The 19,945-nt window shown below is 43.1% G+C and overlaps 1 protein-coding gene across 1 annotated transcript in view; it reads left to right on the top strand.

The window, feature by feature from the left end:
* Window positions 1–19,945, top strand: part of AMBRA1 (autophagy/beclin-1 regulator 1) — a 173,299-nt gene that overhangs the window by 73,873 nt on the left and 79,481 nt on the right. The window contains exons 12-13 of the mRNA XM_010842452.1: window positions 6,988–7,068; window positions 7,523–7,623. Of these exons, the coding sequence (XP_010840754.1) occupies window positions 6,988–7,068; window positions 7,523–7,623 (182 nt within the window). The remainder of the gene's footprint in view (window positions 1–6,987; window positions 7,069–7,522; window positions 7,624–19,945) is intronic.

The raw sequence follows: 19,945 nt of genomic DNA, 5'->3' as shown, positions 1-19,945 counted from the left end.
CTCATTGGAAAAGACTCTGATGCTGGGAGGGAAGGCTCCAGGAGGAGAAGGGGACGACAGAGGATGAGATGGCTGGATGGCATCACTGACTCGATGGACGTGAGTCTCAGTGAACTCCAGGAGTTGGTGATGGACAGGGAGGCCTGGTGTGCTGCGATTCATGGGGTCACGAAGAGTTGGACACGACTGAGCGACTGAACTGAGCTGAACTGAAGTACAGGACAGCTTTGTGTGAAAGGAGCGAGTACTTGGGAAGGCAGCTATGCTCGCCACGATACCACCAACGCACATGGGAGAGGGTGCTAGGGGAGATGTGAGAAGGCTTCGTGGATTTCAGCTGGGTGTGAAGACGGCCGAGGACTCTGATGGATTGATGTGGAGGATGGGAGTAGGGAAGGAGGCTCTTGACAAAGGAGTAGCTTAGGCAAAAACCTAAACACGGAAGATTAATAGGCTTTATTTGGAGACTCTGCAGAGATCCGTGGCTAGAGCAATGGAAGCAATAGGTTGCTCCCTGATAACTTAGTTGATAAAGAATCCACCTGCTTTGCAGGAGACCCCGGTTCAATTCCCGGGTCGGGAAGATCCGCTGGAGAAGGGAAAGGCTACCCACTCCAGTATTCTGTCCTGGAGAATTCCATGGACTGTACAGTCCACGGGGTCAAAAAAAGTCAGACAGGACTGAGCGACTTTGACTTTTCAGAGCAATGGTGTGTTCGAGCGAGAAGATCAGAAAGACCTGGGCTGTGGAGGGCCTGAAATGCCTGGCTGAGAAATTTTGACCTCATTTTTATCTGAGGGCAGCCATTATTCAATATGTATTTTAGGCAGTGAATTCTGACAGCACTGGTTAGGCAAGTTGCAAGTGTACGGATGCAGGAAAACCAGTTAGAAAGCAGTGGGCGAAATCCACACGAGAACATATGAGGACTGCATGTTAAGTATTGGGTGTGAGAGGCCTCGGTGTTTTCTAAGACAGGGGCCTATTTGTGAATGTTCCTGGGAGACGAGCCGCCTGAGTGCTGCGCTGTCTCACTTCCTACTTCTCCACACACAGTGTTGCCCAAGTCCTTTTTTACTCTCACTGGAGCTGATTTTGAACTAAGTTTATAAAAGTAGCAAGTGACTCCCAGAGCAGCGGTGAGTGGAACCAGGATCTCTTGTGCGAGCCCGCTGGTCCCCAGAGCCTAACGCCTATCGTCTAGGGACTCCTGTGATTTGTTATTTGATCTTTGGCAAGTCCCTCTCCTACCCCAGGCCTCAATGTCTGATCTTGTAAAATCAGATTAGATAATCTCTGAAGTTTATTTCAGCCCTAAAGCTCTTGGATCTTTGTTGGAGCAACTAACTGTCTTAGAAGACTTTACCTTGTACTCAGCAGACGTAGAATAATGAGAAGTCTCAGCAAAGTGGGGAGACTTCCTCCTGAGGATTGTGAAGGTGTTATTCGCTCAGTCGTGTCTGACTCTTTGGGACCCCATGGACTGTAACCCGCCAGGCTCCTCTGTCTGTGGGATTCTCCAAGCAAGAATACTCGAGTGGGTAGCTATTCCCTTCTCCAGAGGATCTTCTTGACCCAGGGATCAAACCTAGGTCTCCTGCCTTTCAGGAAAGATTCTTTACCATCTGAACCACCAGGGTTCAGATTCCCCTCCTGAGGATTAGGAATAGGATATCTGGTACCTATGGAGCCCCAGCATATTTATAAAATATATGCCTGCCTGAATTCCAGCTCTTTCCTGAGAATTCCAGCTCTTTTCTATTGCTTAGAAATATATAATATTGCTTGGCAGCTTTAGAATTAGTATTCTTTCTGGGCAAGTATAATACATATGAATATTTATTATAAGGAATGCTAGGGGAAGAGAAAAATGAAATATGTCTGGGTTTAAAGAATTAAACAGCCACGAGGGAAGAGAGGGAAAGGAGGGTAACTATCACTTAGAGATATGTATTTATTTTTTAATATAAAATGCACAATAGGAATATGGATTTGCATAATGTATGCAGATGAAATTAAAGGTAGAATAAGAGAGGAGAAGAATTTGTAAGTGGTAATTATCTGTTATATTACTATTCCTTGGAGAAGAATTAAGGCTCTGCATTTCCAAGAGACCTCTGCTATTAGATATCCCCTGTGAATAATCCCTGCTGGGCCTGTGCCTCCCTCCCAGAAATCTCTCCCTGGCACACATACACAGTCCTTCAAAGTAGAGACTGCTGCTACTGCTGCTAAGTTGACTCTGTGCGACCCCATAGACGGCCCCCCACCAGGCTCCCCCGTCCCTGGGATTCTCCGTGCAAGAACACTGGAGTGGGTTGCCATTTCCTTCTCCAATGCATGAAACTGAAAAGTGCAAGTGAAGTCACCCAGTCAAGCCCAACTCTTGGCGCTCCCATGGACTACAGCCTACTAGGCTCCTCCGTCCATGGGATTTTCCAAGCAAGAGTACTGGAGTGGGGTGCCATTGCCTTAGAGCCTCACTAATGGTACCCGAGTAAGGAAAGGACTGGGGCAAGCTCTCTGTGTATCCAGGGGCAGGAATGATGGAGTACGCCTTCTATTGTCTGGAGATTGAGTAGAAACCGAAGAACACAGGGAAACAGGTTTTTTTTTTTTAATAGTCTAATTTTCAGCAGAGTCAACTGTGTATTGTCAAGAAGACAATGGCTTTTTGAGCTCTGTGCTGCCAGAGCTGCCTTGACAAAGGCCCAAGTCAGAGCTGTTTGTCATGAGGGTGATGGCAGCCCGCCTGTCTGGTCAGGACTCAGACGGCGGCCTGTAGGTGTGTTTTCCATTCCTTTAAATTATAGCCTCTCTCTGAGGCAATTAATCCCAGGCATTTAGCAAGGGTAGCTGCTGTGTTTCTCCCTTGTTCCAGAGATTGCTTTTTCTTGTATTCGGCACTCGTCTTAGACGCTTAATTGTTTGAAGGGTGTTTTTTTCCTTATAAAATGTTTTATAAGAAAGTCTGATTTTTTTTTTCTCTCTCCTTCCCAAATACCCCTCTGAGAGTTAATCAGAGATGCACAGAGTTCAACAGCTGGGAAAGCCATTAATAACTCAGCCAGCTTCTGTCCCGCTGGCTTAAAGGCAGCTTCTGGCTGAGGAAATTGATGAGGATTTCTCAGGTGTTTCCCTGAAAAGGATTCTGGTGAGAAAGAGTCCTCCAGTGAGAGGAGCAGTGCCAGCATGTTTGCATACTCGGGTCTTCACTGTTTTTGTTTAAGTCCCTCCCTGCCCCCTCCTTGAAAAGGGCATGGTCTGTGTTACGTTGTCCTTGTTCTTCTTGTTTAGTCGCCAAGTCATGTCCAACTGTGTTGCGACCCCACAGACTGTAGTCCATCCATCAGGTTCTTCTGTCCATGGAATTCTCTAAGTAAGAATACCGGAGTGGGTTGCCATTTCCTTCTCCTGGGGATCTTCCTGACCTAGGGATTGAACCTGCATCTTCTGCATTGGCAGGCGGATTCTGAGCCACCAGGGAAGCCCTTGTGTTATGTTAGTCTCCAGTATTTAGCACCCTCCATTATTCCTCCGTGAACTGCCTCTCTGGGTCTACCTTTCACGCACTGCTCATCTGGCAAACATTTTTTAACCGTCAGTCTCTGCCTAAATTTGCCTCCTTCATCTTGTGGAGTCTTGCTCCATGTTGATCTTGTATCAGCACTGAAGTGAGTGGCAGAGTCTGTAGTTTTCTGAATTGAACATGTTAAGTATTTTTTTTTTAATTTCTTTGTCCTTTCCTAACACTCTTACCACTCTTCCTTTCTCCCCTCACTTCTACCCACCCCCTCCGCCGAGCCTTTGCCAATGTCCTTTACATTGAAATATGTTTCCCCATCTCAGCTCCTTATTTTGAATTTTCTCTCCTTTCTGAACTATAGAAGAACTAGCAGCTAGAGTCATTAGTTGCTCTTTTCACCTCTCGCTTATTGGAACCATGCCTTTAGTCAAGGTTTTTTGTGTGCCAGCAGGAAAACCTGGGTCTTGTGCCCTCTTCCTGCTTAACTTGTCCACTGGTTGGGCATTCTGGCCTTTGCCACCTTGCTCATTTATGTTTTCAAGTTTCTTCCAGTCAGGAAATGTTTGAGTTGTTACTGTTACAGGCTATTTTCCCCCAGATGCCTTTGTGATTTTTTTTTTTTCTATAGGCAGCATCTCATTTGTGTGTTCACCACAGTCCACTTTTCCAATCAGTCTGTGTACAGTTCTGTCATTTCTGCTTCTTTGCTGGTGTGCCCAACAATTTGAATTTGAAGTCTTCTCTACATTTTATTGAAATGCTGTTTAACTCCGACTTCTCTGTCATTAATCAAAATGTTAGCTACATCTCCAATCACTTAATATATTGCCTTTTTTGTGGTTCCTAATGTAACCGTCAGTCTGAGACTGCTTGTATCTGAGCCAGCTGATTTCCCTGTGTATGCATCTTATTTTCCTCTCTCTCTATGTGTGTATATATATATAAGAAGATTGTTATGATATGTTACTCAGAGATTACTGGAAGATATAGCTATATATAGTTACATCTGTATATATCTTCCAGTAATCTCTAAGTAACATAAAGCCATTATCTCTGACCACGTTTTGTCCTCCTTCCTCCCTTCTTTTTTTAAATGGAAGGAGAAATTGAATCAGAAGGAAGTTAATTGTTTTTAGGTTTTAATAACAATGAAAAGAGCCATAGGAAATATGTCACAGGAGCCCACGTTTTCTCCCAGCCACAGTGTTCGTCCATCTTTCTGCGTTATCTTCATATGTCCTTTCACCCGGCTCTGTGTCTTGTTTGGGTTCTGGCAGTTGCTGTTTCGTACTGTCTCCTACGGGCTTCCCTGGTGGCTCAGTGGTGAAGAATTTGCCTGCCAATGCAGGAGAGGCAGGTTCCACCCCTGGGTCAGGAAGTTCCCTTGGAGAAGGGAATGGCTGCCCGCTCCAGTATTCTTGCCTGAGAATTCCCACAGACAGAGGAGCCTGGCAGGCTATGGTCTATCGGGTCGCAAAAGAGTCAGATATGACTTGGCAACTAAACAACAACCGCTGCCTCCTGCACTGCCCACCCCCCTTTCCTGCTCTTCAAGTCTGCTTATGCCAGATAGAGTGCTGTTTATTGTCCAGAGGGAGAGGGCTCTTTGGCCCTTGTTCAGAAGTAAATTGTCAGCTCCGCGTTGTGATTCTGGGAAGGCCAGCTCTCTCTCACAGCTGTAGAATAAAGTAATTGGATTTGTCCCATGATGCTTCTTTCTGTAACTTAATTTTTGACCGTTTTGAGGCTTAGGACCCCTTTTTCCCCCTTAGAACCCTTAAAACTTCAAAATATTTTCTAACTCCTCTCATGATAATTAGTTGCACTTTCAGTGCCCATTGATAAGTAAAATATGTGAAGAGCTGTCATGAATTCCCTTGTACTTTTAACTGAATTGGTACTTTGATCACAACTTGAATCTACATATTGAAAAATAATAATATACTTAGTTTGGGAGCTGCCTTTTTTGTTTGATAATAAGCTGCTCCTTATAATAATTTGTGCGTTCCCCAGAGTTGCGGTCTACTGGTCAGGAACTTCTGATCTCGTTCTTTATAATCCCCTTTTCACTTTCCATATGATCTTATCTCTCTTTCCTTGCATCTCCCTTCATCTGTAGAGTTTCAAGTCAAAGAAATTTGCTCTGTTAAAGAAAACAGCAGTATGCTGTCTCTTCTGGGAAGATAAAAACCAAGTACTGACTTTTAATGGATCAACTTCCAAGATCCCTGATATTGATTTGTCTCTAAATGCTCAGCATCCAATTCTACCAAGATATAAAAATTTTCCTGGGCTTTCATTTCTGGTTTGTAAGGCTCTCAGTAGTGCCCTTGAAAGCCAAAGTGTTGTCTTAACTTTGATTCCAGGGCCAGTTTGAAGATTATCTCATTAAGTTGAAGATAATCCAAAGGAAGAATTCAGAAAATACCCCAAATCAAGCTCTCAAGAGGTTCATTTATTTTGTAGAGTTGATTGAGCAGTTAATTAACTACTGTGTCTAGCCAGTGCCCTTTGGCTTATTGTTCCTTTCATGCATTGGAAACTAAGCCACATGAAGGTTCTGTCTTCTCTTCTCTTGTAGGAAGCAGTGAAGCATAGTGAAAAGAGCCAGGGCTTTAGAGTCAGATGGATCTTCCTTGATCTTACCTCAGCCACCTACTAGTTATGTGACCTTGGGCATTTCCCTCTCTGGCCCTTAGTCCCTTATCTGTAGAACATGTCTAATGATTCTTGATGGAAAACTCAAAAGATTAAATGAAATAACATATTAATTAATAATCTTTGTATTAGGACTTAGTAGCTATTTTATAATGGTGGTTATTACTGTTATTCTAACAGACCGTAAAGAAAACACTAAACATTTTTTCTTTTTGCTAAAATGACCTAGCTTAGGATTGCATTGTCTGATCATCTTCATCATTGTTAACTTTTCAGTCTCTAAAAGAAAGGACTGCCTAGTCTTTTTCTTGTGTTGTTTTTCTTTCGCATATCAATAATTTTTCCATACCACAGACCTAAACAGGTGTATTTAGAGATAATCAGTTGTTGAATGAAATCGATGGGAGAATTTTTCTTCCTTCAGGATCCTCTAAAGCCAAAGTTTCTCTCATCTTTTGATCTAGAAAACAAAAAGTTTATATATATCCATTCTAAATCCCTTTAGAAGATCTAAACTTGATTTCAGTTTCAGACGCTGCAGAGTTCAGAGACCACATTAACCCAAGAAAAATCTTCCTTCTTACTGAACTGTTAGTAAATGCTCATAAATTTTTTAATCGAGGTTCTCCAGAAATGCAGTATATGAATGTGCCACTCAAGTTAGTAAGCAACCAGGATGACTGATTTCTCCGGGGCCCTCACTGAAGGGCAGGACTTTAGTTTGGGGCGTCTTGTCTCTGGGGCTGGTGTCTGCTTCTGCTTTCGTGACTCTCTCACGTGCAGTCTTTTTCTTTTTCTCCAGGGACAGTGGTGACAGATCCAGGCACCGAGCTCCTCGCAATGCCCGCATGTCTGCACCTTCGCTTGGACGCTTTGTCCCAAGGTAAGAACCGGGTAGTCAGCTCTTAGGCTTTTCTAAAGGAGCCTTTACGAGAGACTGGGATTTTTAAACCTACTTCCTGGTCTGGATTGTCCATATCTGGAATTATGTCCTAGGGAGCCTACAGTCAAGCCCTGCCACCTAAAAACTTCCCAGAAGATGATTAACCACAATGAAAAGGCATAGAAAAGTGGCATTGGGAGCATCCTGTTCAAGAATAGGAGGCCCCCCACCCGCCACCCCTCCAAGAAAAGAAGCCCCAGGAAACCTTAGAAGCACGATCCAGGAAGAAGATGTGACATGTGTTAAGGGATGTGTCTTAGAAATTTCACTCTGCTCTAGGTTTCTATGGATTCCTAGGCTTAGTGGATCCCTTATCTTTGATTGAGGGTTGGTAGATGGTGTATGTCCTTTGTTTTAAGATAGTAGGCTTTTAACATGCGATTCCTTCTTACAGGCGTTTCTTGCTGCCTGAATACTTGCCTTATGCTGGGATTTTTCATGAACGTGGACAGCCTGGCTTGGCTACTCACTCTTCTGTTAACAGGGTCCTGGCAGGTAAGAAGGAGTTGTTTCTTTGGATTTTGACATTTTAAAGGAAGAGGGAGTCAAGGAGAGCTTTCCTTTCTTTACCTGCGTTGTTACGATGGCATCTTGGCATCTGGTGGAAAGTCTCGTACTCAGATGCCTTACTTCAGGGCAGGAAGCTACTGATGGAGGGAAGCTGCTGCTTTTTATCCATCCCCTCTTCCTTCAGACATTTTTTTGTTTTAATTTGTTTAAACCATTTGTTTCCTAATCCAGCAAATAGACTTTTTTAAATGGAATGATAAAGGTGCCTTGTTCATGTTTTATTGGCAAGGAACTCATGAGCCAGATCCTCTGATTTAATTAGGAGCTGAAGGCACACCTCTCTGACCCTTGTCTGCTGCCAGCACATGGAGTTCCCAGGCCCTGTGGAGTCTTCAGAGGAAGCAGAGAGACCCTTGGAGGAGCTGGCTTAAAAATTTCCATAGAATAGAAAGTGGGCTGGACAAGCCGGCTGAGGCAGTTACCTGGTGGTTGAGTAGCAGTGACCAGTGTTTGGGGCCTAAGATGTATGACATGACTAGGCTGAGACACAGGGTGTCCTGCTGCTTCTGGACAGTCTCTAGAGAAGGAAACAAAGCAGATGCATTTTTTTTTCCAACAAAAGGTTTTTCTCTTTCCTCCCCTTCTTCGTCTGCCCTACCCCCACTTCCACTGCCAACTTGTAAATTTATGTACGTGAAGGCATTAAAAACTATAAAAATCAAGCCACATCTTGGTGTATCTTTAATAAGCACCCTTATTTAAAAAATTCAAATGACAATATGTTTTGGAAAATCTGGGCCATGTGGTGGTTCAAGGTAGAGAGGGATCTGTGTGAGGCAGTGGCACCATCGAGCTGCAGGAAGGTGATTTCTGACCAAGCTGTGGTGACAGCTGGTGGGTGGGCCGTGGGACCTGGCGTCCTTTAAGTAGCAGTATTCTTGAGCCAGCGTCAAGGCCTAGAAACCACTAGGAACCTCGGTGGTTTCTCTGCTGGATGCCAGGGCTTCATAGGCCCAGGCTTGGTAGAGGAGCAGACTGCCCCATGGTGTCCTGATGGCCTCCACTCAGGAGGGTTATGGCCCGCGGTGGTGAACAGACCCCACGGCTCTGTGCCTCTCCTTACCGGGCACTTCTGTGTGGCCTGGCTAATGGCACGTGGAAGCTCCTGACTAGCAGATAATCACTTGCTGCCAGACAGTACTACAGAGCTCCTCTCCACCCTTCTTTGTTCCAGACATCTGCCTCCACCACCCCACACAGCAGCTCCTGCTCCTCTACTGCTGGGAAGTCTCCGTTTCCTTGGCATTTCGTTTTTTTGGGGTTTTGTTTTTTTTTTGTTAACAGCTCTGTGTTGTTTTTTGTCTCCTTTGATCTAATAACTCTTTACCTCTATTTCTTCTTCCCTTCTTTATGTCCAAAGGTCTGACCCCAAATGGCTCACTTTCACTTATGGATAGTTTTGAATAAAGGGGTTATATTCCAGCAGGCAGTTGTTAACAAGTATGAAATCTACTGAGAAAACTTCTCTAACAGAAACTGCAAAGTACCCTAAGGATAAGAAAATCTAGACTCTTGGAGACGTTCAGTCTTGAGTTAGGTTAGTGGATGGTTTCCATTCACATTTAAGCTCATTTCTTTCATTTTCTCAAGATACCAGTTAGAAAGTGTCCATTGGTCTTTTTCATTTTCTCATACTTGATTTTACAGTGTTGTGTTACTTTCTACAGTACAGCTGCGTGACTCGGTTATACACATATGTGTATAACCTGTCTGTGTTTTCATTATGGTTTATCCCAGGATATCGAATATAGTTCCCCGTTCTATGGAATAGGACCTTGTTGTTTATCCATCCTGTGTGTAATAGTTTGCATCTATCCTACTGTTGTTTTTTTTTAATTGGAAGATAATTGCTTTACAATATTATATTGGTTTCTGCCATACATCAGCAGGGATCAGCCATAAGTATACATATGTCCCCTCCCCCTTGAACCTCCCCCCCACCTCCCACCACATCCTACCCCTCCCTCTACATTGTCACAAAAGAACTGGTTATGAGCTCTCCGGTCATACAGCACATTCCCACTGGCTGGTGATTTCACGTCCGGTAATGTTTATGTTCCAGTGCTGCTCTCCCGGTGCGTCCCATCCCCTCCTCCCCTACTGTGTCCACATGTCTGTTCACTATGGCTGCATTCCCACTGCTTCCACGCATATAGCTTCATCCATACCGTCTTTCTAGATTCTGTATATATATATGTATTAATATATATTTGTTTTTATCTTTCCATCGGGCCTTTCTTAAACGCCCTCATTATTTGTAGATATTTGGATGTCCCTCCAGATTCCATGACGGTTGTGTTTCTTTATTCCTTCTCTTGAGAAAATTCCAATAATAATAATAATAGCAACAACAAAAGCCTAACATTCATTGAGTATTTGCTGTATGCTGGAGAGTGTTTTAAGTGCTCTTCCTTGCCTTATTTCATTTCTTCCTCACAGTAATCCTATGAGATGGGTGCTGTTATCTAATTAACAGTGGTAGAAATTGAAGCCCAGAAGGCTAACTTGCCCAGAGTGATGGAGCTAGAAGTAAAGGAGCCGGAGCTGAACCAGGCAGTGGGACTCCAGTTTCCTAGTCTGCCTGTCTCCCCACAGCTATTTTTAAGTGCAAAGCATCAAAATAGCATTCTTCTTGTAGGTCCTTAATGTGGAAGAGGGAAAGAGGTCCCAGGGAACTTGGCTGATCTTCAGGGGATTTTCCTGTTTGTTTTAATGCCTCCATTTTAAGTGGATTCTAGACATAGCTTTTTAATGACCTGGTGCTGCTTGCTCAGGAAAATCTCATTATATAACAACCCCTTCCCTGCGCCTTTGTGCCCTCCTGGACACAGATGCTTTGCTTTTTATTAACCTTACTTGTGATCATATAATAGAGCTGCTGTAATAATGGCTTTCAAAGTGAAGGCAAATTAGCGTTTTAGCAGTAAGCACTCTGAGTTTTCCTGGAAAGACACTTTTCCCGTATATGATTGGAATGAGGTTGTGATGGTCTCAGAACAGTTACGTTCAATAGAGGTTTGTTCCGTACCTGTGTGCCAGGCAGTGTTGTGGGCTACCAGAGTGAATAAGACAGACAAGATCCCTGTGTTTCTGTAGCTCAGAGTCTATGTGGTTGGCCATACCTTAATCATGCTGTTTGGTTCTTAGGTCCAAACATAAGTCAAAACCCTTTGTATGGCAAGTGGCTGTTTGTAGAGGTGAAGCGTGAAAATTTAGCAGATCTGGAAGGACAAAGCATATCCACACACCTGCAGTTTTAGGAGACATGATCAGTGGCAAATGAGTTTTCAGTGGACTCTAGCCAAAACCGTTCAGAATCATCAACAAAAATGGATTTGCAGAAAATTAAGATCCATTCTGCCCACTTCCTCCCACAAGAGCCTGAAAGCAGTAATATAAAACAGAAGCTGCTACAGAGAAGTGTTTTGCTAGTCTGTTAATCTTCATCTCTTCTGCCTTATCTTGTTGCCTTTCCCACAATTCCGTAGGTTCCCAGTGGCTGCCAGTCACCCATCAACCCACACCAAGCCCCTTCTTCAGCAACACAAGTTCTAAACCTGTACTTAAAGAGATATAACTACCTTTAAAGCTACTGCAACTTGACGGGTATATTTTGGGGGAAACCTGCAAAAGTCTGGGGAACTCCCTCTGCTGACCTTTTAGCAGACAGCTCTAGCTCTGTGTAGTAACAGTCCATAACAGAGAAGGAAATGAAGTCAGTGACTGCCTGCTGTGGGCCAGGTACAGCCCAAAGTGGTTTCCCATACACTGTCTCCTTCAGTGATTCTGACAACACTGTGAAGTAGACGGTGTGTTTTCCATTCTGCAGGAGAGAAAGCTGAGGCTCAGAGAAGTAAATGTCACTTGCCCAGGTCTGTCTGCTTTACTCATAATAACTCTGTCCTGTCTTCTGTGCCGTGTTTTGCCTGAGTTCAGTAGGGAGTATCTGCCAAAAGGTTCTTCAGCCTGTAATATTTTTCTGCATGCTTGAGGCCTCATACAAGTGAGATGAGAAGCCCTGCATCTGACATCTTCCTGGTAATTACTGGAAGGAAAACTTCTGAGGGATGGGGACCTGGGTAATGCAGGGTATTAGTTATCTGTTCTGCCTAATCTTTTTGACTTTCATCCTAATGAGCATCTGCTCTCAACAGATGTCAGCCTGATGTATTTAATTTAGTATTTTGATTAAAATCAATGGGAAGTGTCAGGGATTTTTTTTTTTTTTTTTTTGCTTCTAGCCACAGGTCATTGGGGCCTGGTTGAGTGTCATGGGCTAGAGATGGCCTTGTGCCCAGTCATCCTAATTCCTCTTAGGACTTCTTCTTTGAGCCATTAGTTTAGAAGTGTGTTCTCCAATTTTCACGAATTTCCTTTTGTTGTTGCTTTCTTATTTAATTTCACTGTGATCAAAGAACATGCTTTGTATGATTTCAGTTACTTTAAATTTGTTGAAACTTGTTTTATGGGTTAGCATATGGTCTATTCTGGAGAATGTTACTCGTGTGCATGGGAAGACTGTATTCTTTTGTCGCTGTGTGGAGGGTTCTATAGATGACAGGGAGGTCTGCTTGGTTGATAGTGTTCTTCAAGTTTTGTGTACACTTGCCGATTTTCTGTCAAGTTGTTCTACCCACAATTAAGAGTAGAATATTGAAATTTTTACTCATTATTCCTGAATTGTATACTTTTCCCTTAAGTTTTGTCGGTTGTTGCCTCAAATATTTTGGGACCTTGTTATTAGGTACATATATGTTTGTAATTGTTTTGCCTTCCTGATGAAGCAACTTTTTTGTTATAAAATGTCCCTCTGTTCATGTAATGATTGTCTTTTTTTTTTTCTGGTATAGATGATATACAATGTTAAATAAGTTTCAAGTATACAAGACAGTGATTCACACTTTTAAAGGTTATATTCTCTAGTAATACTGTCTGTAGTCTAGTTTTCCTTGTGTCAGTATAGCTACTCCAGCTCTTTTGTGGTTTGTTGGTTGCATAATATATCTTTTCCCATCCTTTCACTTTAAGCCTATTTATATCTTAGAATCTAAAGTATGTCTCCTATAGAAACCATGTAGTTGGATCTTATTTTTCTGTCTAGCCTGACAGTCTCTGCCTTTTGATTAGATTGTTTAGTCCATTCGTATTTAATGTTATTGATGTAGTCAGATTTTTCCCTGCCATTTTGCTGCTTGTTTTTTGTCTTTCTAATGTCTTTTTTTATTACTCTATTTCTCCTTTACTGACTTCTTTTGTATTGAGTGGATAGCTTCTAATGTGCTGTTTTAATTCCTTTCTTGATTTTAAACTGTATCAGGATCTACCTCAGACTTACACAAACCTGATTCTGGTAAAATATAGAAACCTTGTTCCATTATAGCTACATTCTTACAGTCCTGCTTTGTGCTATTATTGCCATATATATTATGTCTATATAATAAACCCAATGGTACAGTGTTATAACTATTGCTATAGTTGTTATAACTATTGTTATCATTTTAACTATTATTGTATGTTATGTCATGTTCCAGGCATCCTTCTGTTGATTGTGTGCTGTGGGTACAACTGGGATACATCTTTTATAAGAATTTACTTTTCTTGTTAACTTTATTTTTGGTTGTTTTCTGACTCTCTCATCTTTTTTAGAAAACACTGGTTTAAAAACACAGGTCCACTTTCCTAGATATTTCCCACTTTCCTGGTATGTTAGGAAATTACTTTTAGGAGCTCTATCTAGTCTAGTTTGGCCAACTAAGTGGATATCTGGGCTGCTGGCTGTGCCGACATTTAAAAAATAGTTGAATTTCTTAACTTGATATCGCAGTTGCCTAATAAAACAGCTTAATTACTGTATACCATATCTTCACCTAAATTGGCAAATCTGGGAAAGATTAAAAATAGTGAATATAGTTGAAGGCTATTGTGGTAACTTACATGAGTATGAGCAGAAATGAAGGATAATTCTGGTGTTAGACCCTTTATCTCCTTGGCTGGTCCATTCTCCATGTTCTTGACCTCTCCAGTAGCCAGGCTGATAAAGTGAGTGGCACATTCCAGCTCAACATCAAGTAAGACAGCTGTTTGTAAATCCCAGATAAATGGACAATTAGTGGTGGTGGTACTAGCTAGGACCGCTTTAATAATTAACCCAATTACCTTTCATTCTGCTCCAGTGATGAAAGTAAAGGCGATAAGGGGCTGGCTTGGTTGCCTGGGAAACAGAGAAATAAATGCAGCACTCCTCCCAGAGAACCCAGCTTTCACAGATGCCTTTCAGCACCAAGGGCCTTGTACTTATTTGGCTTCCATCAGTCACTGAGCACCCGTGCTGTCTCTACCCCAGCCTTTTATTGCATCTCCTTTTTCCACTAGTGAGAAGTGTGCTCGTCAAGAATGTAGGTTCTAGTTTCTAAGCTGGCTTGTCTGTTGCTTCTTCAGGCTTTTCTAGAGGAAAATAGCAGGCCTTGTCGATGAACTTTTCTCTTCCTTTTGTAATGTGTGACTACGTTTTTCTGTGCCTCCGTCTCTCTCGGCCCTAGGAAATTTCCTCTTGATAGCTCCCTGCTGATGCTTTACACCTGTGCTCTTTCTGTACTGTCACTTTGAAATGTACATACCACTTTCTAAAAGCTTAGCATTTTCCAGAGCACTTTCAGTCTTTTAAAAGATTTTAATGGTTCTGCCCTTGCAGAGTTTACTGTCTAGCCAGGGAGTAGCCTGGTTTTCTATATTTTTTGTGTGTGTGTGTTTTGGGGGGCAGGGGGCGGGGTTGGGGGACTTCACTAAAATTTTGATAATTCCTCTGAGACTTTTAACTGCCAATCCTGATAGATGTGTGTGTGTGTGTGTGTGTGTGTGTGTGTGTGTGTGTAACTCAAACCTGGGCTCGAACCAGGAATTTTATGAGTTTTGATGCAGTTTGAAGTAACTCGGAATGTGTCCCCATGTCTCTTTTGCATGGGTCTGTGAGCCTGAGTGGAGCTCAAAAATGACAGCTGCTACTTGCATTGTAGAGTTGGCTTGAGAGGCAGTAGAGCAAAGTATTCAAGAGTTTGGGCTCCAGAGATAGACTATCTAGGTTCAGATATTCATGCTGCTACTTCCTCACAGTGTAATCTTGGTTAATTTAATCTTTTCTTGGGACTCAGTTTCTTCATCTGTAAAATGGGCATAAGAATAGTATTTAGCTCAGAGAATTGTTTTGAGGATTAAATGAGCTAATATAAGCACTTAGCATGTTTGGGGGTTTTTTTGGCACACGGTAAGTGTTCAGTAGACTCTAGCTATTTTCATTAGGATTTTGACTGTAAGACTTTGGGGCCAGCATTGAGTTAGAGCCGTGCTAGTCTCCGCACTGATTATAACCTTGCTGACCTCTCGCTGTTCTTCTGTCTTCCTCAACAGTGCGCTTCCTGGGTCCCAAGCAGTGCTTTCTCCCCTTTGCTATGGTCAGTGAGTTGAAAAAATTCGGACTTGTGCTCTAAGACACCAGCAGATGGTAACCTGAAGTTCCCTATGTTGATAGTTTGACAACCTAATGTATCCATTGTTGCCTGTAGTCATGTCAACCAAGAGGGTTAGATTAGAGGAGTCACAGAGTTTGCATTTGAGTAACCCTTTTCTGTCTCTAATCAGAACTTGCTCTCATGAAATAAGCATCTACTCTCCAGACCAAGTACTTGCTCCTATGTAACCATGGCAACATAGGATTCTCAAAGTGGACCAATAGCATCAGCGTCATTTGGGATCTTGTTCCAAATGCAAATTCTTGATCCCTACCTCAGATACACTGAAGCAGAAATTCTGGTTGTGGGCTTAGGAATTTGTGTTTTAAATGGTCTTCTAGGTGATCCTGGTGCACTTGAAAAATTGAGAACTGCTCTAGATTAACTAATTAAAACAAGGGACAGAGGCAGAGAGGAAGAAATGGGAAGAGACGACTTGCTAACACATTTAAGGAGTGTGCGTGCCCGGAATCTAAGATGAGTTGGTCCTGGTGAGCCCCTGGTATATAAGTCTTCTTTATCTGGAGCTGTGAGTAATGAGTAATGGCGGGGCGGGGAATGAATGAATTTGTTATTGCCTGCAGAGTGCTCAGCTGGCGTATAATCAATTTTTACTTGATAAACATGTATTGAGCTTCTGTTTTTTCTGTGGCACAGTGTTAGGTATATGATAGTACCCAGATGAAAAAGACATGATCTCTGCTGTCCATACACTTTCCACCTACTATTAAGCCCATCATACTCAGAAACGGCTAGAGGACAGTATGTCTTGTGCTAAGTGTATACACAGAAAAGAAGAATACACAAAAAACTGGCCATGGGAGTGCAGAACCTGCCAGTGTCTCTATAGTGGAAAATAGGAGTCTATTAAGCTTTTTTGCTGGGACCGCAGGTTCTTGTCGACTCTGCTAGGAGTTTTCTTCCTAGGCGAAGTTGACTTGTAGCCTTTCTTCTCACTTCCTAACTAGTCTCCTGCCAGTCCCCCTTCTTCCTCCTGAAAGAGAAGGTGGGCATCAAGGTATCCGGGCTGGGACCTGCTGTGTAACTTGTGCTGTGAGTTCTCTGTGCCTGGGGCCTCCCTAGACCCAGAGAGCTGAGCATCTGAGTCTTGTGGCTTGTGTACTTCTTAGGAATATTTCTTATCTTGCAGATGCAACTGAAGATGCCCTCTAATCTCCCAAGGACCCACTATAATGCCAGAACCCTTTTACTTCCGTCTTCTTAGGTTATGATTAGTACATGCTTTGATATGTTTTGCAACCCCTCAGAACACATGATACAACAATACAGAAAGCTATGGAGGAGACGTGAGGAAAGAATAAGCGCAATATGAGATCAAAGCCCCCCCTTTTTTTCCAGTGGAGGCAGTAGCCAGTCTTCACTTTGTTTGAGATTAGAGATCTTATACATACTCTGGAAAGACTTGAAATAGTCTTCCTTGTTATCCCATCTACTCCATTATTTTCTATCTGAGTCCTTGATAGGAATGCTATCCCTCCACCTCCTTCTTTTTAAAACTCTGATCTCATATTGGCTTTTCTTTCCCTTTCTCAGTTCATGTCCTCAGGCAGTCTCATTTATTCCAAACTGGCTGGAAATGCCATGGGAGCTGGCAGACAGCACCTCTCACCCTCTCTACCAAAGTAGAGCCAACCTGTGGGTGTTAATTTCCTTTCTTAAACACCTGCTGATCCACAAGGCTGGCTTTTCCCCCAGGGTCCTTGTGGCACTCAGCTGGAAGCCCAGAGCAAGCACAGATAGATATCTTGGTGTAAGTCATGAGGTGGAGAGGCACCTGCACGAGGCTGACCAGGGACCTTTTGAAGCGTTGAGACTTTTGGGGGGTGTTTGTTTTGGTCAGGTGTTTAGGCTTCCCTGGTAGCTTAGACGGTAAAGCGTCTGCCTGCAACATGGGAGACCCGGGTTCGATTCCTGGGTTGGAAAGATCCCCTGGAGAAGGAAACGGCAATCCACTCCAGCACTCTTGCCTGGAAAATCCCATGGACGGAGGAGCCTGATAGGCCACAGTCCATGGGGTGTCACCTCAGGGCCAGAAAGCTATCCTGTAGTGACATACTCCAGCCTGTAAAAATAGTGTCTCATATTACAGGGCCACCATGAAGAACCCCTGTGTTTGTCTGAAGCCTGGCTCAGTGCAGCTGTGTGCCATGCAGAAAGGGCCAGCTTCACTACTGGTGCCTTGAGCTGTGGGGTTATATTCTTTGGAATTGCTTGGCGAGCAAACTAATGATTTATTTCTTTTTTTTTTTAATTTATTATTTTTTTTAATTTAAATTTATTTATTTTAATTGGAGGCTAACTACTTTACAATATTGTATTGGTTCTGCCACACATCAACATGAATCCACCACGGGTGTACACATGTTCAAACTCATGATTTATACTCTTATGGCTCATGCCCCAAAATGTTCTTCCTAGGCAGAGAATTTAACTGGTCCAGGCTGCAAAGCAACAGGGGGAAAACCAGACAGGAGGTAAAAGGTCTAGGTTCCCAGTGGCAATAAGAGTCTTTCAGGGAGGTCGGATGTGCTGGAAGCATGTGAGGAAAATAAAACAGCATTCGTTTTCATGAATAAATCTGCCTAAGAAGGTGAATTTTCTTCCGAATCTGCCATATTGGCAGCCAGTGGCAGCTTTGGTAGTACTTGGTCATTTTTCCAACAGGAAGCTCACAACAGTGTCTTTATTGTAATTTCCCTGGACTAGTAAACAACTGAGGACTGACATGGACATATCTAGTAACTCTTACTCAATAGAGTAAATTAGCTTAGAGACTGTGACAGGTCTATAGCAGCATTTAAAATTTTCCAAAACATTTGTCTTCATGCTGAACTGGTAAAAGGGTTGTGGACAGAAATAATGCAATAACTCAAGCTTAGTACCATGAACTAAGGTAGTGGAGTGGTAAAGAATCTGCCTGCCAATGCAGGAGACGCAGGAGACGTGGGTTCACTCCCTGGGTCGGGGAGATCCCCCTGGAGGAGGAAATGGCAACCCACTGCAGTGTTTTCACCTGGAAAATGCCATGGACAGAGGAGCCTGGCGGGCTACAGTCCATGGGGTCACAAAGAGTCGGGCACGACTGAGCACGATGTTAGATCATATTTGCAAAATGTGGTGACTGTGGTGGAATGCAGTGCTTCAAATGGGCTGAAAACAAAGACCCAAGAGCACTTCCTAGTGCCAGGGAGAGCTCTAAGCACTGTTCACATATTATTTCACTTAGTCTTCACAGTATTCCAGTGATGCCTTGGTATTACTCCTGTTTACAAATAAGGAAACCGAGGCATAAGCAGATGAAGTAGTTTGCCCACAACCACAGCTTGTACTTGACAGAGTAGGAATCAGAACTCAGGCTGTCTAGCTTTAGGTTGGGACTTCTCAAACAGAACCGTCATGGGGTATAGGGTGATGCCTTGTTGGCAGAAAAAGAGGCTGAAAAGTTAAACTCTGGTGTTTCTGTAAGAAAACAAAAAATAATTTGTTCAGCCTATGAAACCGCTACTGGGGAGTGGGCTGCAAATTCTCTTATATTCTTATTGCAGCTCCTTTCCCCTCGAAAGAGCCCTGTAGAAGAAATACATTCCCAAACAATGACTCCTGAAGCGGTAATTACACTGTTGCCATCCCATTGGGAAGAAGGCTGGGGCGGTGATTACATTCCAAAACAAAGCTGTTCGAGTATAATTGCACTGTGCTGCTCTTATCAGTCTGGGGAAGGCAGGCCTCTGGTCTCCATCCTCATTTGTTTTTGAGATGGAATCCGAATAGCATTCAATTAATAGGCAAGGCCCAGGCACAGGGAAGTCAGCCAAAAGAGCCAAGAGGACATTAACTTGCTCTTAGCGTTTTCCTCCCACCACTTTCCAGACCTTTAAGTATCAGCAGATTTGAGGATGAGCCCATTTGAAGAAATGTATTTGGCTAATGGAGGGTTAGAGACCCCTGCTTAGAAGGTGTGCCCCCAAGCCCTCATGGGTCTTTGTACTTGAAAAAGAGGCAGTTAGGTAGCAGTGAAATTTCCCTGTCATCCCCAGCAGCTTTTGCTCTATCAGAGATTGGTCCTTCCTTCAAATCTTTCCCCCACATTCAAGTGTGTGTATGTATATACATCTATTATATATGTCTTGTGTGTATAGCTTCTAGTTGTGGAGCAGGAAGCCCCTCTCTGGTTCTGTTGAGATTATAAGGCTGACTTTTGTGAAATTTCAGCAGTCATCCCTAGATCTGGATTGAAAGAAGACATAACCCTAATTTAATCGTTTTGTTTTATGATTCAGAGGACAGAAAACTGCCTGTGACCTCTTAGGCATGCTTGTTGAACTAGAGCAGAGAAAGGAGAACAGTGTCCCTGTTATCAGGTTGAGGGTTGCACAGACCCCTCGGGAGGGGTGTAGCCTTGGCCACACAAACCACCCCAAAATTCACTGGCTTTTAAAAAGTGTTGTTGCTTACAATTCTGTGGATCCAACGTATATTTCTCTGATCTGAGCGAGCTTGATGGCTCTCTGTGTCTGGTGATGGCTTGACTGGGTATGGGTGGTCGTAGTTGATGTAACAGATAGGACGGTGGCCTGCTGAAGATCACCACATCACTGAACTTCGCACAAGTGATTGAGATTTTGGGATAGGGAGATTACACTGAATTATCTGTGTGGACGCAGTCTAATCACATGAGCCTTTAAAAGCAGAGGAGAAAGGCAGATAGGTCAGTCAGTGAG

This window comes from Bison bison, unplaced genomic scaffold (genome assembly GCF_000754665.1).
Source record: "Bison bison bison isolate TAMUID 2011002044 unplaced genomic scaffold, Bison_UMD1.0 scf7180017864178, whole genome shotgun sequence".
Lineage (NCBI taxonomy): Eukaryota > Metazoa > Chordata > Mammalia > Artiodactyla > Bovidae > Bison > Bison bison.
This window is presented reverse-complemented; position numbering and strand designations above follow the sequence as displayed.